The sequence below is a fragment of the Saccopteryx bilineata genome, chromosome 2 (assembly GCF_036850765.1).
Source record: "Saccopteryx bilineata isolate mSacBil1 chromosome 2, mSacBil1_pri_phased_curated, whole genome shotgun sequence".
Taxonomy (NCBI): domain Eukaryota; kingdom Metazoa; phylum Chordata; class Mammalia; order Chiroptera; family Emballonuridae; genus Saccopteryx; species Saccopteryx bilineata.
Window position 1 is genome coordinate 277,280,016 of NC_089491.1, and position 24,906 is coordinate 277,304,921.

General features: G+C 46.9%; 1 protein-coding gene and 1 non-coding gene across 3 annotated transcripts; both read left to right on the forward strand.

The window, feature by feature from the left end:
- The first annotated feature begins 1,638 nt into the window (after positions 1-1,638).
- Positions 1,639-23,420, forward strand: PCP4L1 (Purkinje cell protein 4 like 1). 2 transcript variants are annotated; one of them, XM_066260970.1, is made up of 3 exons: positions 1,639-1,869; positions 21,055-21,109; positions 21,927-23,420. In XM_066260970.1, the coding sequence occupies exons 1-3, from the start codon at positions 1,861-1,863 to the stop codon at positions 22,067-22,069; spliced, it is 207 nt and encodes a 68-aa protein (XP_066117067.1). In that variant the 5' UTR covers positions 1,639-1,860; the 3' UTR covers positions 22,070-23,420. The 2 variants fall into 2 exon arrangements, with proteins under 2 accessions (XP_066117067.1, XP_066117066.1); XM_066260969.1 differs by lacking the exon at positions 1,639-1,869 and adding an exon at positions 13,149-13,297.
- Positions 17,819-17,925, forward strand: LOC136327875 (U6 spliceosomal RNA). The gene has a single exon (XR_010729935.1). It is a non-coding gene; the product is annotated as a U6 spliceosomal RNA (small nuclear RNA).
- Positions 23,421-24,906: the final 1,486 nt, after the last annotated feature.

Below are 24,906 nucleotides of genomic sequence, written 5' to 3' on the forward strand. Positions count from 1 at the left end.
AGCTGGAAGCATCAACTCCCATATGTGCCTTGACCAGGCAAGCCCAGGGTTTCGAACCGGCGACCTCAGCATTTCCAGGTTGATGCTTTATCCACTGCGCCACCACAGGTCAGGCGGAATATTTCTTTTTTTTTTTTTTTTACTTTTTTTTTTTTTTCATTTTTCTGAAGCTGGAAACGGGGAGAGACAGACAGACTCCCGCATGCGCCCGACCCAGCACGCCCACCAGGGGCGACGCTCTGCCCACCAGGGGGCGATGCTCTGCCCATCCTGGGCATCGCCATGTTGCGACCAGAGCCACTCTAGCGCCTGAGGCAGAGGCCACAGAGCCAGCCCCAGGGCCATCCCTGCTCCAATGGAGCCCTGGCTGCGGGAGGGGAAGAGAGAGACAGAGAGGAAAGCGCAGCGGAGGGGTGGAGAAGCAAATGGGCGCTTCTCCTGTGTGCCCTGGCCGGGAATCGAACCCGGGTCCTCCGCATGCTAGGCCGACGCTCTACCGCTGAGCCAACCGGCCAGGCCCATATTCTTAAGGGCAGAAGGGAAGTTAGATATTCAAGATAAACAGGAAAATCCGCTGAAGTTATTAGAATGATCATGACATTTGCCTCAGTGTCCTATTTCTTTTCATCTTGCTCCAGTCATGTTTTCCCCCCTTAAGACTTACACAACACAGCATTTATTTAGTAAAGCTCCATCTTATTGAAAAATAATCTACTCAGATTGGACTGTGGGCTTCATCTTTCACAACCTGTCCCTACAACTGGGCAGAGTCTAGGTGGCTAGATTTAGTCCTCAAACATGGACGACCACATGGGTTGCCACCCCAATTGCTGAAAGAAACAAGACTCTTGGAGATAGAACTTGCCTATTGAAACCTATTTTAATGGGAACAATAGATGCAAGGTAGTAAGTGTGTCTTTTTTTTTTTTTTTTTCTTTCCTCATCACCACGCCTGGCACGGTAAAGGGCACATTGTCAGATTGGAATTGAACGAATAAGCTTTTGGGAGGAGCTCATTACACATTTAGGTGGACACTAGGGGATCGTCACTTTGTTGAAGAGTGGTTTTTGTTTTTGCATTGTGCGGGACGTAGGATTGATGGATCCTAAATGTCTTTCAAATCCTAGGATCTACGATCTTCCAAATCAAAGACGTCTTACAATTTCCCCGTTCTTTACCACAGAATCCCATCCACCTGCGTCGTCCTCCCTCTGTCTCTCTCCTTCCCTGCCGCTCACGCCCTCCCTTCACGCAGACTGCCACCCTATCACTAAGTCTTAACTCTGCAACATCTCTTGGCTTTACCTGCTTCATTCATTGTTTTCCTGCTTCCCATGGACCCCTCTTGATTTCCTTCCAGCCCTTCTCCCTAGCTTTCCCAAACTCACACGCTGCTCCTTCCCTCTCCCTGCTTCTTCGCTCCCTAGCTTCGTTTTCCACGCTCTCTTCCCGCGAAGGTCGCCCCTCCTTCCCGCGCTCCGGCTGTCTTACCCTAGTTGGAAATGCAGCCGGCCTCTGAGCCTGCCTCCATTGGATGCGAGGGGCTGTCACTCTGCAGCAGGGGCGCTCCTATTGGTCAGAGTAGAGGCGGGCTCCGAGCTGACTATAAAAGGCAGGTCCTGAGCGGCGGGCGGAGCGGCTTTGACAGGAACCACTAAGACAGACCCCGCAGAGGGAGCCAAAGCCGCCCCGGGAGAGTGAGCGCACCAAGAGCCGGGCGTGGGCACCGAGTGGAGGCCCCGCACTGACTCCTTGCGTCGCGGGGCAGCCGTGCCCCAGAGCCTGCAACTGGTCGTGGTCACCACAGCCCCAGGGCCGCGCCTCACTGCACGTGCCGCCTGGTCAGCCCGGCCGCTGCGATGAGCGAGGTGAACGACGCTGCGGATCGGCGTTCCGGGTCCCGGGGAGTGGGGGGCGAGAGCGCGGCGCCAGGTGCCGAGGTTCTTGCGAGGGGTCAGGGGTCGGCGCCGGGGGCCGCGGAGACTCTCTCACCCCGGGGCTCTGGGAAGCCACCGGAAGGAAGGTCGGGTGCCCGCGGAGGGTGGCGCGCTGGAGAGGGGTCTTCGCCACGTTGCGCTCTGCATCTGACCTGCGACTCCGCCCGGGGGGTCGGGGGCTGCCGGACTTCCCTTCACTCGGCTGGCTTCCGAGATCTCCTGCGTGTCTCCCGGTCGCCGTCCCAGGGCTGTGCACGCAACAAGAACTTCAGCCGTGGGCCCCGCTGGTGGCCACTTTCCCCTGCCCGGGCACCCCGTCGGGAAACCCTGGCTGCGGGGACGGTGCTGATGCACGGAAGCCCCGTAGTGGGCCGACCGGCTCCTGGAGAAGTGCCCCCTCCAGAGCAGGCCTGCCCCTGCCGCGCCGATCTGCCCTGGGTCTTTTGTCGGGCCGCGCGGTGTCCAGTCCGCCACCTGTGCTGTCCTCTTCCACGGAGCACTGCTCGTACGTAGGTGGGGTGGCCGCAGACACGGGGAAGGCCTCTCCCACTGTTCAGTCTCACACTCACAACCAAGGAGCTAGCTCCCTTTCCGGGCACTTGGTCTGGGCAGGAGCAATGCAAGCTTGATCTCTGCAGCCTCTTCCTAGTACCTGGGGTCTCCTGTCGGATCCCACTTCCCAGCTGAACGCCAGGTGTGGCTCAGAACCCACGTACTCGATTGCGATGTGGTCTTCTGCAGGTTACTAAACCTTTCTGTGCGTCGCTTTTTTTAATTTGTAAAACGAGGATAATAGTGGTTGTCCTAATGATGACATGAGATCATATATGCAAAGTATTTAGAACAGTGCCTGGAATAGAGTAGATGCACTCAGCCTATACTAGCTATTGTTATTTTCTGCCTGTTTCTTTGATCTATTTTAGAGTATTACAGAAAACTAGCACAGAAATTCTCAAGGATAGGGTTAGTGAAAGGACAGCACCCTGGAGCCTAGGTCTCAGTTCAGATCTTCATCTTCAGGAGGACCTCCACTTCCTCCCACCAAAGTTGTCCAGGGAGCCAGTTAGTGCCAACTGCTGTGTTGTCCTGGTTGCCATGCCCACTAAGGTTATCCTGGTAAATGCAGCTAATCTGGGGGCTGTAGATGGACTAAAGTGGTTTCCAGTCCCCCAGCAAGTTGTGACTGTGACCATAGCACCCTTTTAAGAAAAAAAAAAAAGGTTCCATTTTCTTTTTTCTTGCTTCTTTCAGCCCTAATATGAGAAATGAGGTTTTCTTTGCCCTCTTTTCACTGAGGTATCTAGAGTTCAACACCCCCTCTAGTGTTTCTAAATCTGAAAGTTGCAATTCAAGCCATCCCCTGGGAGTTTGTGATCTCAAGGCCATGCCAGCATGAAGCTGTGTGGTTAGCCTGTGCTTTTTTTGGGGAAGTGCACAGCCTCACTGTAGGATACACTACAGGGGCTGACATTTAGGGTGGTATTTGGTGGAGTGGCAAAGCTGTTTTAGTGGCAAGGAAAACACTGTGGTATTTGAAGGGAGAGTCAAGTCTCAACTTAGCAGCCCAACTTGGCTAGCCTCTTTCAGGAGCTCAGTTAAATGATGAGAATGGGATCATCAGATGGAGACAAGCTGTCAGCGTGTGCAGGGTTACCCGCCTTCCCAGGCTGCCAGAGTAACTGGTTCTAACTAGCAATTTACCATCGAAGCTGCCTCCTAGCACAGAGCTAAGCCTAGCTTCAGGGATGAGTATTTATAAAATCCAGAAGCAACCACCTGCATGTACACAGAGACCAGCTATCTCTGAACCAGATCCCCAAAGGGTCTCTGCTTCCTTAGAGGCCAAGACCCAGCCTGTTTTCTTCTTCTTTTAAAGTATAATGAAAAGCGGAAGTTGTTGCCCAGAGCTCTGGATCTCCAGGGAGTCTCCAAACCACTTCATTCCTCTCAGCCCAGCCCCAGGGGCCTCCTATCTCAGGCTGAAGTGTGCAGCCCAGGAAAGCCCTGTGCACCCTGAATCTTATATAAGCTTCATCTCCTCTAACTATTTATTTTCTTGCTTCAGAGAAACTGCATGAAATGCAAGGATTTGGGATCTTTTTGAAGATTCTCATTTCAACTGAAGAAGTAGTTTCTAGACCCAAAATCACTAAACGTGTATGGATGTTAGGGCTGCTGGGGAGGGTCTTGGCTCTACTTTGCCTTGGTGGCTCTTTGCTGTCCCTCAGCACTGCACCAGAGCATTTCCGTGTGTGTGCGCGTATGCTCATGCGCAGGGTTGCTGCAGGGACTCTTCCAGCTTGTCTGCATTCACAGCTGCAGACAGGACTTGATTACTGCGAATCACCATCTATTCTTACAGTTGAATAACTTTTCTCTAGTTCCAGTGAAGGGTGGGAAGGGGAGAGACATTCAGTTCCCAAGAGCTATTGCTATAATCCTTCGTCAGACCATACAGCTTGCTGCTTAAGGCACAATTGCAAGTTCTTTGATCCTGTTGCATTTCTCAACTGTGAGGAGCTCGGCTGGAGCAATCCATTGGTCCAGCAGTCATTTAATTGAAACAGGGATCATGGACAATTGGTCACTACACTTATGGTGTCTGTCCTGTTTTGGTAGCCAGGGGCTGGAGCAAGGGACAGATCAATTAGAAGTCTCACTAGGGAAGAGCTTAGAACTGGTATTCCCTCCTTTATTATTCTACTGCTGTCCTCTTAGGTTATAGGAATGGGATATCGTACTTTGAGGATCACCTTCTCTTTCCTGTGCCTATCTGTCTGAATCTGCATGATGGAGGTTTGGTCAGGGTGACATCATCGTGTTGTGTCTTCTGTGAGTCAGTTGTTAGGAACCCTGATAGGGACTTGGAGGAAATCCACATTTCTCTCTCTCATTGGTATTTTGTTATTATTATGGTTATATTGGACATATAAAATAGCTACTGAATTTTGGAAATGCCTTCCACCCCTGGAAATAATCTGTCTTCCAAAGTAAGGGAAACTAGAATTAGTCACCCATGCAGGTGGTTGGCTTACCGGCTTTAGCGGAAGTCTTTGGCTGGTAAGTGGGTGACTTTGCCATCCTGTGACCTGGGAGTATGGAGAAGCCTCTCCTGAGCCACAGCTGTGATCAGTTACCTCTGGGAATGTCAAGTCTCTATAGAGGCAGGCACCCAGCCTGACCTGTGGTGGCGCAGTGGATAAAGCGTCAACCTAGAAATACTGAGGTCGCCGGTTCAAAACCCTGGGCTTGCCTGGTCAAGGCACATATGGGAGTTGATGCTTCCTGCTCCTCCCCCCCCTTCTCTATAATAAATAAATAAAATCTTAAAAAAAAACAAACTTATAAAAAAAATGTTTAGAGGCAGGCCCCCATGCGTAATGTGGCTGGAGGCCAAACACACAGAACTGATACATCTTTCATGTCCATCTCTGGAGATATTAGCTGATGAAAGTGATGAAGAGGGTGCAGGGAGGGTGTGAGAGATGCGTCAGGTCAATAATCGTCTTCTCAAGGTAGTGATTCTATGAATGCCTCCCCCTGTTTTATTTCTCTTTATCTATAGTTTCAAATTGTCTTTTATGAGTCTATTTTATCATTGAAAAAAATAACTTAAAATTTTTTTTAAATGTTGTGCCCTGGCCAGTTAACTCAGTCAGTTAAGAGCATTATCCTGAAGGTTACGGATTTGATTTCTGTGATCCCTGGTCAGGGCACACATGGGAAGTAACCAAAAAATGCAAAACTAAGTGGAACAACAAATATTCCCTTCCTCCTCCCTTCTCTCTCCCTTCCTCTCTCTATGTCTCTAAAAATCAATAAAAACTAAGCCCTGGCTGGATAGCTCAGTTGGTTGGAGCCTCATCTTGGAGCATGGAGGTTGCTGGTTTGATTCTCCAGTCAGGGTACACACAGGAGCAGCTCAATGATCCTGTCTTTCTCAAATTTTGTTTTTTAATTTTTTTAACAAAAGGAGAGGAGAGAGAGAGAGAGAGTAAGAGAAAGAGAGAGAGAGAAAGGGGGTGGAGAGGGTGAGCTGGAAGGATCAACTCAGAGTCATTGCTTCTCTTATGTGCCTTGACTGGGCAAGCCCAGGGTTTCCAACCATTGACCTCAGCATTCTAGCTTGACACTTTATCCATTGGGCCACCACAGGTTAGGCAAAATAAACTTAATTTTGTAGACATTCTTCAAGATAGAAATACAGGTATACCTTTCACTATTTTACATATGAGGAAATTGAAACAAACATTATCTAAATTTACACAGTACTAGCACAAAGTTTAGGGCACAGTACTGCTGACTTCTTGTCCCAAAATAATTTTCCATAAGAGACTCCTTTATTATGTTACCCCAGTGAATATAGAATGATTTAATTAACATGCAACTTTTAAGGATATATTATAAATACTTTCTATAGGAAATCTAAGCAGTGTGATTTAATCAATGCCAAGCAAGAGGATAGAGAGAGAAGAGAGACCAGTAAGGATGGTGTTTATCACTGGGGCACATTTTGTTAGAATACCAGGCAGGCAAGCACTATCCTTCGTTACAGCGTTCCTAGCCCTCTTAAAAGTAGGTGCATTGAATGTGCCAAAGTAGAATATGTGACTAGGAGTGAAAGGGGAGGGAGGCTGGAGGCCCTCTTTCCCTTTGTTCTTCGTTTCTGGTGTCCATCATTGGTTCCCATAACTGCAGAGCCTCAAGGACCAGAGGACAGGCTATTTTTTTTTTCTTCTGGAAAGAAAGAAAGAAATGAGAGCAGTTCCTTAACTCTAAAGTGTTTGACTTGCAGGACCCAGTGCAACACAGCAGGTGCCTAAGTAAAATCAGTGCACTGATGATCAATGCACTGGACACTTCGTCCTCTTGCATTTGGCCACTTGAGTTTCAAGGAGAGTTACAAAGGCTTTGGGAGGAGAAATCTAAAACAGGGAAAAGAAGAATGTGTTAGATTGGCCAAGCAAGTGGTGAAAGCCTACTGGGAATTCTGAGTGCATGGTTTTTTAAATCTATACTTCAGATCTGCTACTCAAAATGCCTCAATTTGCCCCAGAATTATTTTACCTGCATGAGTAAGCCAAGTCAGAGGCAGACCCAAAACCACTTTTTCAAAGTGATCTGGACCTGCAGGTGCCTATGAACAAGTGCCTCAAACCTAGACCTTATCGTGTTCTCCTCACTGAAGCCTGCTTGGTGCTTCAGTCAGGCTGACTCCTTCCTGAAGGCTGCTGCCTCGGTCTCCCCACCCCCACCCAGGGAGAAGGGGTGCCATTCCCGGTTCTGTTGTCCTTGGTGCTGCCTCCCTCCCACACAGAGAGCCATCCAGCGGCATGTTTGCTTTGTAGGCTGTAGGGGGATTAGTGCGTTTATTTTGGGACATTAACGTCAGGTGGGATGCACATTGATGATTACAGTAATAAATGATGTGCTCTGGCACTGCCCCCTCCCCCACCTGCTCCCCTCAGCACGGGTGAAGGCTCAGCTCCAAGCTGTGTGCAGAGCACCACAAATAACCACTCATTAAACTGTGGCAGCCCCTGCTGGGGGGAACGGCTGGGGCTATTGACTCATGGCACACCATGAGCTGGCAAAGCCCAGGGGTTCTGCCTTTGACTCCAGTGGGGGGTACTGCTATTCCAGGAAACAGGGTGAGGTGGCTTAGGGGAGAGGGACAGACTGGGATGGGGGGTGGGGGACTGGGGAGCTCTATTCCTCTAAGAAGTTGCCTGAGATAGAAGGTATTTGGGTTGTATTCTGTATATTCGGAGAAGAATGTGTGTCTGTAGAACCTGGAGTAAGGATTCCTAGTTCTATTTCTGTTATGATCTTGAGGGTGACCTTGAGCGAGTCTTTCTGAAGCTGTTTGAGGACTGCAGCTGGCTGCCGCACTGAAAGAATTGAAATGGTTCCAACAGTTCTCCAAACACAGCAGTCTAGGGTCTTTCAGGGGCACCAGGGATGCAGAGACCTCTCTAAGGTCCTTTGGCAGTGACCTTCATTTAGCACTTGGGGAGAATGTCAGCAGGAACAGAGGGCCCCTTGGGGGGGGGGCTGAACCCTCTTTGTCTCCACTCGGAAGCAGATGCAATAACTCTTGTCTCTCTTCACCTTTTGTGCCTTTAAAACAAGCAGGGAGCTTACAAAACCTGGGATTCATGTCAGTACAAAGGCAAGAAAGGGGTCTTTGGGGGCTCATATTTAGAATTTTTTTAGGAATGAGGCCTTTTTTTTTGGTTTTCCTGCTCTGGACTGGGGGACAGGATTCTGATTACCTGTGCCTATTATTCTGAATAATAGCAGTACTGCTATGACTGTATGGCATCCAAACTGTACCTGTGCCAGCCTGTGCTATCCAGGTAGGATGCTGCTGCTGCTGCTGCTGCTGCTTATGATCTGTGACCTCCCTTTAAAGGGGCCCAGTGGGGTGAGGGGTAGAAGGAAATCTGGGTAGGTTACCTTTCACGAGATTAGTTCTAACTTGCTGCTTGGAGCAGAGGTGCTTGAAGCAGAGGGGGTGACAGTGTCTCTTTTGGTGACAGTGGTTGCTGTGGCAACACCATTAAAGATGAAGGACACAAAGAGAGTAAGAAACACAACTGGAGCAGGGAGCAGGGTGAGTCGGCCTAGAGTAACGGGGCACCTATTTGCCAATAGTGGCGACAGAGAAACAACAGCTAAATCACTGCTGCTTTGACTGTTGTAGGTGCTTTGCCAAGACAAGCCTAACAAGCTATCCTTTTTGTGTGTGACAGAGACAGAGAATGACAGAGATAGGGATGGACAGACAGGAAGGGAGAGAGATGAGAAGCATCAATTGTTTGTTGCAGCTTCTTAGTTTTTCATTGATTACTTTCTCATATGTGCCTTGACTAAGGGGCTCCGGCCGAGCCAGTGACCCCTTGCTCAAGCCAGCAACCTTGGGCTCAAGTCAGCGAACTTGGGCTTCAAGCCAGTGACCTTTGGGTCATATTGATGATCCCACTTTCAAGCCAGCGACCCTGTGCTCAAGCTGGGTGAGCCCGCACTCAAGCCGGTGACCTGAGGGTTTCGAACCTGGGTCCTCTGTGTTTCAGGCCAATGTTCTATCCGCTGTGCCACTGCCTGGTCAGGCCAAGCTATCCTTTTGAGGCAAGGAATTGATTTACAGGATCATCTTTAGGCTACAAAGGTGGATGAAAGAATTTGATCAAGTAGATATGGTTTATTTGCTTCCCAGGACTAATCTGCTGCCTCTGGTCTCTGTCTCAGGTTCTTCCAAAATGAGACATGAACATTTGTAGAGGTGCTGTGCTGGAGGGCCCCCCTGTCCCTCTGTAACCTGGGAGAGGTTCTAAGGTTACAGACATGGGTAGTCACTGTGCAGAATATAGTTTCTGTCCAAGAAAACTATTGTTGAGACCTTTACCGAGGTTTTAGAGCCCCTGTCAGCATGTTTGAGGATAAGACATTAGGAAGACAGGAAGATTGTGACTTCCAGGGCTGGTTTAGAGTGAAAAGAGATCACTTATGAAGCACCTATGATCACAGAATAAGCCCCAAGGGCCCTTAGAGCAGTCCCAGGTGTTCAGTTCCACTTAGTGGAGATGTGCCCTGTGGCAGGCAGCTCTACTCTCTGACTCCAGGATTGAAAGCAAGCATCACCCCAGGAACTTGACCTATTTTTGTAGTCAACCCAGAGTTACATTAATTTTTTATATATTTTTATTAATTTTAGAAAGAGAAGAAGAAGGGGGAAAGAGAGAAGCATCAATTTGTTGTTCCACTTATTTATGCATTCATTGGTTGATTCTTTTATGTGCCCTGACCAGGGATCAAATCTGTAACCTTGGTGTATCGGGATGATGTTCTAACCACCTGAGCTATCCAGCCAGGGCTTTAGAGTTATGTTACTTTGAAATAATGCTATTTATTTTATTTTATTTTATTTTCCCCCCTTTTTGTTGACTTTATTGGAGTGACACTGGTTAACAAAATTATGCAAGTTTTAGGTGCCCAATTCTACAATACATCATCTGTATATTGTATTGTGTGTTCACCCCTCCAAGTCAGGTCTACTTCCATCACCATTTATAATAACTATTTTATACATGATAGGTATTTTACTTACATTCTTTTCTAGCTTTTTTTCACCTTTCAAGATAGATATTATTCAGCAGATGAGAGGTCTGAGCACAGCAAGGCTAAGTAATTTACCCAATGTCACACAGCTAGAAATGGCAGAGCTGGGATTTGAACACATAGTCAATGCAGAGCCAGAATGTGAACAAGATCTGTTTGACTCCACCTAATTTGCTTAATTTGTCATATTGCTGCTTTGCTCAGAAATTGAGGCTTGGGCCTGACCAGATGGTGGCACAGTGGATAGAGCTTCGGACTGGGATGTAGAGGACCCAGGTTCGAGACCCTGAGGTCGCCAAGCTTGAGTGCAGGCTCATCTGGTTTGAGCAAAAGCCCACCAGCTTGAGCCCAAGGTCACTGGCTCCAGCAAGGGGTCACTCAGTCTGCTGAAGGCCCGTGGTCAAGGCACATATGAGAAAGCAATCAATGAACAACTAAGGTGTTGCAATGCGCAATGAAAAACTAATGATTGATGTTTCTCATCTCTCATCTCCGTTCCTGTCTGTCTGTCCCTGTCTATCCCTCTCTCTGATTCACTATCTCTGTAAAAAATAAATAAATAAATAAAATTTAAAAAAAGAAAGAAATTGAGGCTTGGGAATTATTTATTTATTTATTTATTTATTTATTTATTTCGGGGGGGGGGAGAGAGACAGACAGACAGGAAGGCAGAGAGATGAGAAATATCAGTTCTTCCTTGCGGCTCCTTAGTTGTTCATTGATTGCTTTCTCATATGTGCCTTGACTGGGGGGCTTCAGCTGAGTCAGTGATCACTTGTTCAAGCCAGCAACCTTAGGTTCAAGCTAGCGAATTTGGGTTTCAAGCCAGCGACCTTTGGGCTCAAGCCAGCAACCCCGAGCTCAAGCTGGTGAGTCCGTGCTCAAGCCAGCAAAATTGGGGTTTCTAACCTGAGTCCTCTGCATCCAGGCCGACACTGTATCCACTGTGCCACCACCTGGTCAGGCTAATGTTTTTCTTTTATGGATTGTGCTTTTGGTGTATCCTAAGAAATCTTTGCTTACCCCAACATCACAAAGATTTTTTCTTCTACATTTTCTTCTAAAAGTTTTCTAGTTTTCATCCATTTGAGCTAATTTTTGTATGGGGTACAAGACCTGGTTGAGGTTTTTTTGTTATTTTATTTTTTTGCATATGGCTATTCAATTCATTCCAGCACTATTTGTTGAAAAGATTTCCCTAACCTTTTATTATTGAGGTTTTTCAAAGTTTGATTCTCCTTTTGATACCAACAGTAGTTGGAGAAGGAATTCAGATAAAGGAAGCCTCCCTTCTTTTTTTTTTTTAAGAAAGGAAGAGGTTTTCTTTATAAGAGTGAAGGCAATTGATTGTAAGGATTCCTGAAGGGAAAGGGAGAATGGGATCTGAAGCTGAGATGGGAAACAGGCATCATCTGAATACTGACTGCTGCCCTGGGAGGAGGTATCGGATGGGGAAAGATGGTGTTGCTGTGCTATATCCCTTGCTACAGTCTCAGAGCCAGCAGGCCTCTCCTTTTCCTCCTTTCCCCTGGGAAGGGAGGATCCACAACCTTGAAGTGCTGAGGGAACAAGTATACTTATGGGGAACTGGCAGATGATGCCAAGAGGATGGAATGGAACATTGGAGCTTTTTCGGCCCAGAGGTGAACAGGAAAGGGATACAGGAAGCTAGGCAAGAAAAGAAACTGAGGCCCTCTGGGGACGGCAGGAGTTGATGGGCCTCACAATTGCTAATTAGTGTTTGGTGTGTGTTGAGAAACAAGAAACATTTGATCCTCTGTGGGCAGTGAGGCTGAACTGAACCAGGCTCCCAGCTCACTAGGACCTGGGAACAATGGGCTTGAGTGTAAGCGAGGGAGTCATTTGAGATGGAAACCAGTGTAATGATCCTGCACATGGAATTCACAGAATTTGATGGGGAAAAGGGGGTAGTGCTGTGTCATATCCCTCTCTGCTGCCATCTGGCCCTGTGTGTGAAAGACACACCTGTAGGCCATGGCTGCCCCCAGGGGTCAGCCTGGTGTGTGTCAAGAGGCCCAATGACCAAGTGTTAAGGTGAAAGCCAGAATTAGGGTGGCCAGCTCAGCGGGCAGAGCAGGAATAGTCTGGGATCAGGGTCTCCAACAATATACAAGATTACTGGATAAAGGGAGGACAGAACCCTGTGCCCCACGTTCCCAGGAGAGTGTACATGTAGAAAGCATTGGGCACTGTGATTGAGAGACTGGTCCCACTACCTGTGAGAGTGGAAGGAAATCACGACCCCTAGGACCTTCCATCCAGCCTGGAGATTGCCCTGCTGTGTGGGCGAACTCATCTATTAACTTGGTCTCACATTGGACATCCTCCTCTAGTGTGTGCACACACATGTCCACGCCTTGGCCGGGGATCAAGAGATGGCGTGATGTTCAAGAGCGTGGATTCTGGAGTCTCACTGTCTTGGTTGAATCCTGGCTTTGCTACTTCTTAGGTAGATCACCTTAGGCAAGTTAACCTCTTGGCCTCAATTTCTTTATCTGTAAAATGAGAATAGTAGTAACAAGACCTATCTTGCCTGACCAGGCAGTGGTGCAGTGGATAGAGCATCGGACTGGGATGAGGAGGACCGAAGTTCAAGACCCCGAGGTCACCAGCTTGAGCGCGAGCTCATCTGGTTTGAGCAAGGCTCACCAGCTTGGACCCAAGGTCTCTGGCTCGAGCAAGGGGTTACTCGGTCTGCTATAGCCCCACGGTCAAGGCACATATGAGAAAGCAGTCAATGAACAACTAAGGTGTCGCAACAAAAAACTAATGATTGATGCTTCTCATCTCTCCCCGTTCCTGTCTGTCGATCGCTATCTATCCCTCTCTCTGACTCCCTCTGTCTCTGTAAAAAAAAAAACAAAAAAAAACAAAAACCTATCTTATAGGTCTGTTGTAAAGCTCCAATGTGTTAATGTTGTAAAGTGTTTAGAAATTGGCAGCTAAGGCAAGGCAGGCTTACTAAATCATCTCACTGCTGCTATTTCTGGTCAGAAGAACTCAGTATTGAAAAAAGTAGAAAAGCACCTGAGAGTTTGCAATCCATACCTGTTTAGAACAAGAGGCAGAGAGAGAGAGTCTGACAGCTGCTCACCTGCCACAGCTCTTGTGAGTTAGAATTGTTCTTCTGGACATGCAAGTTTTTATAAGAGACGCTCAGAGCATGTGGTTTCTGGTTTACCTAGAGTGGACCTCCAGCCTCCTTGGTTTACCTGAGGTATGATTTGCCTGATGGCTTGTGGGTGGATGTACCAGAGGACCTTGATTTATTTAAAATTGCTGTGTTTCTGGGAAACAAATAGGAGGGTTGGGGCAGAGACCAGGGACCTGTGAAAGGGTAAGCAATGGACAGAGGATGGGGGCTAGCAACCTGTGATCTAGCTGCCCCTGCTCCCAACCTCAGCAAATCTCATACAACTAATCCAGAAGTCCAGTGCTGACAGTGGCTACTTTGAGACTTGGCAGGAGAGGGTGGGGGCAGGAGGGCAGGAAGTAGAAACCCCAGCATGCTCCTTTTCAGCAGAAGGTACGCAGATTTCAAGGGCATGATGAGTCATAGGGGCTTCTTCTCTTTAAAGCATTCTTTTTTTGATCTCACCAGTGACCTTTCATAAATTTAAGCCAAATGGAGCTGTGAAACCTGGGGGTCTAGACAGTATCTGAGCTAGAGCTCCATTCCATGGTCAGCCATCTCAGGAGAGACTCAGGAAGGGGACAGCTGGCAGGGCAGAGGGAAAGGGGTTGCCGGTGTGGTTCAGTCCTGATGCATATTCCTGCTTAGCAGATTCTCAAAGTTAGCAGATTCAAGAAGGAAAGCAGAGCTGGAGAGAAGGGACGTGTTTAGAGTTAAGATTCATATATACAATACTTTCTTCCCAAAGGGAGGGGCTGCAATGAGAGAAAAGAATTGATGGATTAAGGCAGGGGTTGGGAAACTTTTTGGCTGAGAGAGCCCTGAATGCCACATATTTTAAAATGTAATTCCATGAGAGTCATACGACAACCCGTGTACCTTACGCATCATCCAATAAAAATTTGGTGTTGTCCGGAGGACAGCTGTGATTGGCTCCAGCCACTCACAACTATGAACATGAGCGGTATAGGAAATGAATGGATTGTAATACATGAGAATGTTTTATATTTTTAACATTATTTTTTTTATAATGATTTATCTGCGAGCCAGATGCAGCCATCAAAAGAGCCACATCTGGCTCGTGAGTCATAGGTTCCTGACCCCTGGATTAAGGGAACAGGATTAGCGTCAGAGGGAAGATGGTTACAGCAAGGAGTAGAGTCAGGGATTTGCTGGCAATAGAGAAAGCTGGACTTGAAGTCAAAGATCATGGGACTAAAGAATTTGCCTCTTGATCATGACCTCGTGTCTGGACTGTTGACTCTAATCTTGTTACCGCACACCCTGTCCACACCATGCTGTTGCAGTGTGGATAGACCTCTTGTGATGATGGTATGCCAGAATGGAAGGTGTCACTTCGGTAACTACTGGGGCATTATATTGATAACGTGAGGGGAAAAACAAAACAAATCTTGTTTTTGGATGACAGGAAGCTCATGGGGAAAGAAAGGGTAATGCCTGCCAATCTCCTGAGTCTCAGGAACAACTCTTCTCACGGGACTTTTCATTTGGTTAAAGGCAGACTAGCAGGAACTTCACAGGGTTTCAGGAACACTCTGTGCATGTTCTTCTAGATTTTTAAGTCAAAATGTGTATCTGCAGAGATAAGCAACCTCTATCTTTTATAAACATTGGACTGTATAAATTTATAGCCTACTTTAAAAAATACTGGATACTTATTTTATAACTGCCTGATATCTTCAGTACTTGCACAATGCTAAGAATACACAAATAAATTACAAGACTTGAAAAAGTGATAAAAATGTGACCAACATGTCCTTTGAAAATCATATGTGGGCCGGACCTGTGGTGGTGCAGTAGATAAAGTGTCGACCTGGAATGCTGAGGTCGCCGGTTCGAAACCCTGAGCTTGCCTGGTCAAGGCACATATGGGAGTTGATGCTTCCTGCTCCTCCCCTCTTCTCTCTCTCTCTCTCCTTCTCTCTCTCTCTCCTTCTCTCTCTCTCTCTCTTTCTCCAGGAAAAATGAATAAATAAAATCTAAAAAAAAATTAAAAAGAAAAAAAAAAAGAAAATCATATGTGTTCACTGAAGCCATCTTAGTTTTGCCCCAAATCTTCACAATAATATTCAAAAGAATGGGGTTGTCTATCTACCTAACAATTTTAAATTTGTCACTTAAAAATGTTTTTAAATTGAATTTATTGGGGTGACATTGGTTAATAAAATTTTATATAGCTTTTAATGTAACCTACTTTTTAAATTTTTTAAAATTTTTTTTATTTTTTTTATTTATTCATTTTAGAAAGGAGAGAGAGAGGGGGAGAGAGAGAGAGAAGAAAGAGAAGGGGGGAGGAGCAGGAAGCATCAACTCCCATATGTGCCTTGACCAGGCAAGCCCAGGGTTTCGAACCAGCAACCTCAGCATTTTCAGGTCGACGCTTTATCCACTGCGCCACCACAGGTCAGGCCAGTGTAACCTACTTTTGAAGACACTTTCCCTAATATAACACTACATCAGCATTTTTATCTTAATTTTTATTTCACTTTAAATTATTATTTTCTTTTAATTTCCCCTTAACTTCTTTATTAGAAAATTTTATAGTTGAAAGTGCATTCCTAGGCTTTCCTCCTAGATTCAGTGGCTGTGAACATATTAGCATATTTGTATCAGCATGCAATAGTATTCCGTCTTGTAGAGCCGTGGTCCCCAACCTTTTTTGGGCCACGGACCGGTTTAATGTCAGAAAATATTTTCACGGACCAGCCTTTAGGGTGGGATGGATAAATGTATCGTGTGACCGAGACAAGCATCAAGAGTGAGTCTTAGACGGATGTAACAGGGAATCTGGTCATTTTTTAAAAATAAAACATCGTTCAGACTTAAATATAAATAAAATGGAAATAATGTAAGTTATTTATTCTTTCTCTGAAGACTGGTACCAAATATCCCACGGACCAGTACTGGTCCGTGGCCTGGGGGTTGGGGACCACTGTTGTAGAGGATAGGACAGCCTTGTGGTTGGGAGTGTGGAATCAGTAGGCTCGCCCTTGGGCGTGATTTTTAACGTATGCTAGCCTGTTTCCTCAACTATAAAATGGGATGATGGCTCAGAGATCTCAGGTAATTAAATGGGATAATGTTTGGCATATAACAAATGCTCTGTAAATATTTTTTGAGTACTACTTGCCTTATTTTCCACACTCAACCTGAATGATCAGACAGTATCTTGATGGGTTTCACTTTAAATCCATGTCCATTAACCTCACGTGCTGCCTGGTAATCCCACCACATCTCACTAGTCGTTCTCTGTCTGGCTTACTCAGATGATTATTTCACTCTTCCTCCTCTCGCCTAAAACCTTCGTTGTGGTAGTCTCCTTTATTCATGGTTTCACTTTCCACAGTTTCAGTTACCCATGGTCCACCATGGTCAGAGAATATTAAATGGAAAATTCCAGAAAGAAACAATTTATAAGTTTTAAATTGTGAGCTGTCCTGAGTAGTGTGATGGAATCTCATGCTCTTCTGTTCTGTCCTGCCCAGGATGACGCTCATCCCTCTATGTGCTGTATCCACACTGTATACGCCACCTGCCCATTAGTCACTCCGTAGCTTCCTCTGCTATCAGGTTGAATATCATGGTATCACAGTGCTTGTGTTCAGGTCTCCCTGTTAGTAGCCTAATGTGCGTCACAATGCTTCTGTCATTCACTTCACTTCATCTTATCATGCAGACATTGTGGCACCTCAAATCATCACAAAAAGGGTGAGTACAGTACAGTAAGCTATTTTGAGAGAGGGACCACATTCACATAACTTGTATTACAGAATATTGTGAAAACTATTTCATTTTGTTACTAGTTATTGTGATTAATCTCTTCATGTGCCTAATTTATACATTAAACTTTATCCTAGGTTTGTATGTTTAGGAATAAGCAGTATATATAAGGTTCGGTTCTATCTACAGTTTTAGGCATCCACTGAGAGTCTTGGGGCATACCCCCGTGGATAAAGGGGATAGCTGTATTCCTGCCCCATCCTCACTCATAGCTGACAACCATGCTTCTGGCTTTATGGAGAAAACAGAAGCAATCAGAAGAGGTTGTTCACACATTTTCGTCACATCTACCACCTCACTTGCATCTGTCTGTACCACGTTCTGTGCCTTCCTTCCTATGTTGTCAATGAACCGGTCCTATTTCTAAGGTCAACCTCCCTACTCGAACACCAGGTTCATTTCCTTTTGCCTATTCAGGGCATCACTCTAGTAATTATGTCCTCCCTCTGTGCGTCATCAATTTTTCCTTCTGTACTAAATCATTTCCATCTTACCAAAATACCCTCCCATGACCCCACATTCTTCCTCTGCTGTTCCTCAATTTCTTTGCTGCTTCTCAAAGCATAGCTCTTTGAAAGAGCTATCTTTACTCACATATCCATTACAAAATCCAACCTATTCTACACGAAAATGTCTCAAGTCTGAATGCTTCCTCCATCATGTCCATCACCATCATCCTAATCCAAACACGCATCATGCAGCTTGTACAAGACCCTCACCAGTGTTTCCTCTGGTTTCTCTCTTGCCTCTCTACATTTATTCACCACCCAGCACTCAAGGTGGTCCTTTAAAAATATAAGTCCAGTGCTCGCTTCGGCAGCACATATACTAAAATTGGAATGATACAGAGAAGATTAGCATGGCCCCTGCGCAAGGATGACATGCAAATTCGTGAAGCGTTCCATATTAAAAAAATCTCTCTCTCTCTCTCTCTCTCTCTCTCTCTCTCTCTCTCTCTCTCCATGGTTTCCTCTGCCTCAAACCCTGTAATGCCATCAACCCAGAAGAGAATCCAAAGACATACATATTCTGGCTACCCATCAGCTTCATTTCTTATGCCCTCTCCCTTCCACACGCAGCTTAGCCCAGCCGGTTTTCTTGTTCCTTGAACACACCAGGCACAAAACCTGCCTCAGAGACTTTCCCCTTGATGCTTCATCTGCCTAGAACTCTGTTTCCCGGACATTCCCATAGTTTGCCCTTTCATGTCACTCAGACCTCTACTCAAATATCACTCACCAGAGAGGACTTCCTAGATGCCTTCTTGGCACTTGTCACTAATTGGCATAACTGTCTGATGAGTTCAGGGACTTTATTTTGCTTACTGCTATATCCTCACTCTCTAGGATAATTGTTGGTATGTATTGACACTGATATCTTTCTTCTACATCCTGTTAGTGTATAGAACAGTGATCAACACAGGTAAGTCCTTGATAAGTATCAAAATAAGGTAGAAACAGCATAGTCTGCACAACGTGCACTGGATTCTATCAGCTTCTTAAAGTAGAATGCTTGTGTCTGGCAGTCATTTAACAAAGGTTTGCATCTGTTAAATGAGGGATAATACTTTATACTCCATTGAGCTGTTCCAAGGATGAGATGAAAAAATATTTGTGAAAGCACCCTGTTCTTGTATTTTTGCAAATATCAAGTACTCAAAATTGTGAAATGAATAAACAGAGCCCGAGGGCGCCCAGGGGTCTAAAGGAGTGTAGTCTCTGAGGAATGTCCAGATGAAACAGCTCTATTGATAGGATTCTGAGGAAGGGGAATTACCTTTTAAACTTAACTCTCTGTCTGAGCAGAGAGACTGGGAGAAAAAGCACACAATTAAAAAGCACACCAGTGCCTGACCTGTGGTGGCACAGTGGATAAAGCGTCAACTTGGAAATGCTGAGGTCACCGGTTCGAAACGCTGGGCTTGCCTGGTCAAGGCACGTATGGCAGTTGATGCTTCCAGCTCCTCCCCCCTTCTCTCTCTCTCTCTCTCTCTCTCTCTCTCCCTCTCCTCTCTAAAATGAATAAATAAATAAAAATTAAAAAAAAAAAAAAAAAAAGCACACCAGTCTCACTTCAAACTCATGACCTTGGCCTTGCGAGGGGTCTTAATGCTTCCTGGCAATCTTGTTACTGTTCCATCGTTCACCCTCTCTGCTGCGTCCTAGGCCACTGTTCCACACCTTCTCCCCTCTTGCTTCAGTACTGCATTCCACCTGCTCTTGGATGGTGACCTGTTGCCTATTTGACTTCAAAAAACTGAAGCGGTTAGGGGAGACCTCGCAAGGGTTCCCACCTGCCTCCCGCTGGGCCGTAAGCTCTGCCATCCCCCCAGTTTCCATCTGAGCTCCTGCTCAAGGCCACACTCTACTCTGCACTAGCCCTCAGTTCTGTTCTCTTCCACAGGCTTTCTTTTCCCTGGCTTTCTTCCTGGCTTCCGCAGGCTTTCTTTCTCACAGGGTCATTTCCCTGAGGGTGCAAAAATTCTGTGATCTCTGCAGTCTAAGTGACATCTTCCTGTCAGTAATGTCCCCATCAAGCCACACCAGTCATCCTCATTTCTTTGGAACTCCTTCTCTGTTGGCTCCTTCAGTTGCCATCCTCCTTGTTCCTCCTGAACCCACGACAGCCAGGTGTTTGCTCCCTCCTCCACCCTATCTTCTCTTGTCAGTATCACCAGTGATTTCATGCAGCAAACACCCAAGGGTCAGTTCTCAGTTCTCCCCGTGACTGCCAGGCTGCCTGCAGAGTTGGACACAATCACTTCCTTCTCCTTCTTCATATGGTTCTAAATTACTACAATCTCTTGGCTTTTCTCCTACCTGATTTCTTTTCTATGTTCTTTATTGATTTCTCCCCACCCCTCGTTTTATAATCTCTAATCACTACATCTCTATCTGCTCTTTTGAACTCACCCTTGGTGATCTCATCTAGTCTCATGGCTCTAAATGCCATCTGTGTGTGAATAACTCCCAATTTCTATCTATAGGGCTGGTTCTTCTCTTGAACTAATCTTGGATAGCCAGCTGCTTATAAAAGCATCTCCTCTTGGATAATTAACAGTCATCTCTAACTTGTCCAAAACAAGCTCCTGATCCTCTCACTGAAATCTCTCCTCCGGATGTCTCCTTCATCTTGGGAAATGCCAATTTCATTTTTTAAAAGTTTCTCAGACCAAATGAAGTCATCCTTTTGGTGTCATCCCAGACTCCTCTTCCACAATGTCAATCACATTGCTTAGCGCTTGAAAATATACACAGAATCAAATAATTTCTTGCCACCTCCACTGTCACCGTGCTGATGCACGCTACCATCACCCTTGCCTAGTGTTCTACAGTAATCTCCTAACAGGTTTTCTGCACCCCCCATGCCCCTTTTAGGCAAATTGAATATCTCCCCATCTCACTTGTAGTAAAAATCAAACTCCTCAGAAAGACTTGCAAGACCCTACATAAATCTTCCACACCCCGGTTATATCTACTCACTTCCACCCACTGCCCTTCCTTCCTCCTCCACTCCGGCTACACTGGTCTCTACTGTCCCTCAAACGGGCTGGCCACCTCCCACCCAGGGCCCCTGGAAGCTCTTACCTGGACACCCACAACCCTTACTTTCTTATCTCCTTCAGCTCTTGACTCAAATGCAGCTCTCATAGAGACTTGCTGACCTCTTTATAAACTGGTGCTTCTCATTGGCACCACAGCACCCACTCCCTTCCTTCCCTGCCTTTTCTCCGGAGCACTTGTTACCACTTAACATAATAAGTAAGCATTGTGCTTATTCATCTGTCTTCATACTCTGAAATGTCAAGTCCATGAGAGTGAGGTTTCTGTCTGTTTTGTCCTCTACACTTTCCCTACCACCAATAAATATTTGTTGGTGACTTTTCTCTCCCTCTCTCTGATCTCAATAACCACTTTTTCAAAAGACTAGGAGGGAATGCACCTCATAATAGGAGGGCTTGAATGTGATGATGGTGAGTCTAAGGGGATGGCACCTTAATACTTCCATGAATATCTAACATCCAGATTTTCCTTTTCCAGCTTAACACCAAAACATCCCCAGCGACCAACCAGGCACCTGGCCCAGAGGAAAAGGGTGAGTGGGATTGGGCTAGGCAGCTTGTGGAGCAGGTGAATGACACCAGGGTAGAAAGACAAGTCAGGAGCTCCTAAAGTCAGATGCAATAGGAATGTGGATAAGTGAAACAAAGTGCTAGGTTAGAGCTATTATATCTGTAGGATTTCTTCCACCTTTTCCTAAGATGTTCACATATATATATATATATATATATGTATGTATATGTATATATGTATATATGTTTTATTTTCCTATTGATTTGAGAGAGAGAAAGAGAGGAATAAGGAAAGATAGAGAAAAAGAGAAGCATCAACTCATTGTTCCACTTAGTTGAACACTCTTTGATTGATTCTCTTATGTGTCCCGACTGGGGATTGAACCCGCAACCTCAGCGTACCAGGATGATGTTCTATCACAGAGCCACCCAGCCAGGGCCTCCCCTACCAGTGATTCCTCTTTGATTTTAGAAACTGGCTCTGGAGTGGTCAGAGACAAGCACAGTATAGGAAGAAGCTCATCAGATAATCCCAGCCACTATGTCAATCAAATTGAAGGAGAGCTGGGGACCATGTCTGAGCTCCAGGGCTCTGGATTATAGGATTCAGGAATCAGTGGTGAGAGGAGACACTTGTCATCTTGGTACAAGAGTAGCAAAGCTCCCAAGTAACTATAGCTAATTCTCAGCCTGGGGTCCCCGACTCAAACTTCTAAGAGAGTTGTCAGGCGTTCTTAGTGTTAGCGAAGGTTGGGGGAGCCTCTCAGAGCCCAGCAGAAGTGGAGAACGGGGTTGGGCAGTTCTGGTTTCCTTGGTCACGAAACTCTGGTCTACCCGCAGGAAAAGCTGGCAACGCCAAGAAGGCCGAGGAGGAGGAGGAGATTGACATTGACCTGACGGCACCAGAAACAGAGAAGGCTGCCCTTGCCATTCAGGGCAAGTTCCGGCGATTCCAAAAGAGGAAAAAGGACCCCAGCTCCTGAATGAGCAGCCTTGCCCATACCCTGCTCTCTCTCTCCCCACTCACAGCTCTGATGCCCATATACCTTTGTCTCTCTGTCCCTCTAGCCTCTCGTTAAGGCAAGCTCTACCCTTACACATTCTTTCCTGTGGCCCCTGAACCATCACAGCAGTAGAGGTACAAGGAACAGAGGGAAGATGGAGAGTTCAGCTGGCAGCCACTTTTCTGAGGATGGACCAGCTCTCTCTTTGGGATAAGCCTCCTTGACCAATACCTCTGCCCCAGGAGGTTGAAATGGAAGAGGCTTTGAGGCTGGGGGAAGGACTCCTGACCATGTGGAAGGGAGGGAAAGACTTCAGACCAGGGTGCCTGAGGGTGGGGCCTATGCACCGTTCTGCCTGTTGTTACAAGAGTCACACTTCAGGTAACATTTTCCCCTCACCTCCTCTGCACCAACACCTCCACTCCCCTCCTATGCGCTGAGCTGCAGTGGGAACAGGAGCCTCCTGACCCCGGGGCAGACCTAGTCCAGCAGCTTCCACATAGTGCATGCTGAGTAGATGTGTGCCAAGCAGGGCAGAGGGACTGGGAGGGGCGAGGAGAGCCCTTCACTATCGAGGCTGGGACGCAAGGGGCAGAGGCAGGGAACCAGGAACTGAGGGAGATATGAGGAGGAAAGTGGGGAGATGTACGAGGACACAGGTTACTGCAGTGAAAATGTGCTCTGTGAAGGATTCTTGGGGCTCTGATAACTTGCCTGCCTCTAACCCCCACATCCAGCCCTCCCCAGAGGCCACACAGGCCAAGTGACCCTTGTAGCTCCCACCTGCCCACCGTGGAGTCAGGACAGAAGTGGAATAGCCCACTCTATGTGATTTGAGCATGTTTCATAATATATATAAATAACAAAAACCCTCAAGTGGGGTCGTTCAACCTCTACTGTTTTGTTTTTTTTTTCTTGGAAGGAGGATGAATGTCAGCGGGGGTGGGGGTGGGGTGCTGTGGTGACACAGGGAACAGGCACCTGAGCACTTTAACTCCGAAGCCTGCCCTTCCCTGTCTCCTCAACCTTGCCTTCACCTCGCTTCACCGCCCACACTGCCTTTATCTGCTGCCTCGCCACCCCCGAGCACCTGCTGGCATTCGCTCCCTTCCCATCCCCTCCTGCTGAGAGCACACCCAGTCTTCCTGCTCTCTGTCCTCATAGGACCTGCCTTAGCTGTCTCTGCAGCTTTGTTCCCCACTTCCCACACACACACCTGTTTTTCAAAGAAGATGCCTCTGGGTCACACTGACTTTAAACCATGAATTAAATAAAATGGAAGCTTTCAGTCCTGGCCTCCTAGGCAAATAAAAGGATCAACTTCTTGGCACACCTGGTGTGAATCCAACATGTCCTGGTAAAAAGGAGTCGCCCCTGTTCCTCATTGTAGGGGAGGTCAACAGGGCTCCCCTTTCCTGGGGATGTGAGCTCTGGGGAGGCTATAAGGAGGTGGTGAGTTGTCACCAGCCCTCTCCTGCAGGCTCCACTGCTTGGAGGATGATCTGCAGGGCGCCGATGTGATCATTGCCCATTCCCATTTCTTGCTCCAAAAGTATTATACTTGTCCTCATACATATATTAAGGAGGGGGGCATGGTAGCAAACACAGGCTGTAGCTTTGGGAAAGAGAGTTCTAATGAGAAAGTAGGGGTTAGGCCTCTTCTGCAGAACTTGTGATCATTCACAGTGATGGTTCTGAAGCTGGCCTTTCTTTGCCGGGCTGCTCACCTCTACCACCGGCACTCAAACTGAGCCTCTTCTCTGTAGCCTGCAACTCCTCCAGGAGCCTTGGACCTCATTTCTCTCCAGTCCCTCTAGTCCCTACCACTTCAGACCTGGTACTGAATATTGATTACCAAGGATTTGTTGAGTGCTTTTTGGTGTGTGTGTGAACCATCAACTCATAATTGCGACACTTTAGTTCATTGATTACTTCTCATATGTGCCTTGACCAGGGGGCTCCAGTTGAGCCATTGACCCCTTGCTCAAGCCAGTGACTATGGGATTCAAGACGGTGACCATGGGGTCATGTCAATGATCCCATGCTCAAGCCAACAACCCCACGTTCAAGCTGGTGAGCCATGCTCAAGCCAGATGAGCCTGCCCTCAAGCCAGCAACTTTGGGGTTTGGACCGCAGCGTCCCAGGTCGACACTGTCCACTCTACCACCGCTGGTCAGGCACTTGAGTGCTTTTTGTGAGCAAAACCTGCACATCTTCAGAGGAGGTTGATGAATGCTCTTATACTAAGTGCTAAGTAGAAGAGATAGGTGCTAGAAACAGTCACGGAGGAAACATATGCAGTTATCACATCTGTACCAGTGATCACTCTTTCGTGAGTTTCCATCTGTGTCACGCAGCAGAGCTGGGTGTGCAGTCCCTACAAAGGTGGAGAGGTCTGGAGGTATAAGCAGGGGGTGCTTTGCAATACGTTCCCAGAGCCCAAGCCAGGAGATGATCTTGGGACAAAGGCTGCTAAAGGTGCAAGGATCCTGCTCTCCTGACAACCTACTGCTAGGGACTGGGTGTCTTTGACCTCTCCTCGATCTTGCCCCAATATAGAGTCAGCTTTTCCCAGTTGGGTCTTTTCAATCTCTTATTCTTCCCTTCACCCTGTAAGAATGCCCTTTAAGGGAGCTGCCCTTCCTGCCCACCTCTGCCTTTCTCTCTTACCTTCTTGCCCTCGCTGCATTTCCATCGTTTCTGGAGTTGTGTGCAGTGCCAGGGGCCCCTGGCAGCTTCTTCAACCCTGCTGGACTTGGCTCCTGAGAACTAGTCCTCCCCAGTCTCACTCTAGTGAGCGGCTTCCTCCCCTTCT

Coding starts and splice junctions, on each gene's coding strand:
- PCP4L1 (XM_066260969.1), top strand. CDS start 13,214: ATGCAAGTTTTTATAAGAGACGCTCAGAGCATGTGGTTTCTGGTTTAC. Junction 13,298..21,054: donor GCCTCCTTGGTTTACCTGAG/GTATGATTTGCC, acceptor TTCCTTTTCCAG/CTTAACACCAAAACATCCCC. Junction 21,110..21,926: donor ACCTGGCCCAGAGGAAAAGG/GTGAGTGGGATT, acceptor GTCTACCCGCAG/GAAAAGCTGGCAACGCCAAG.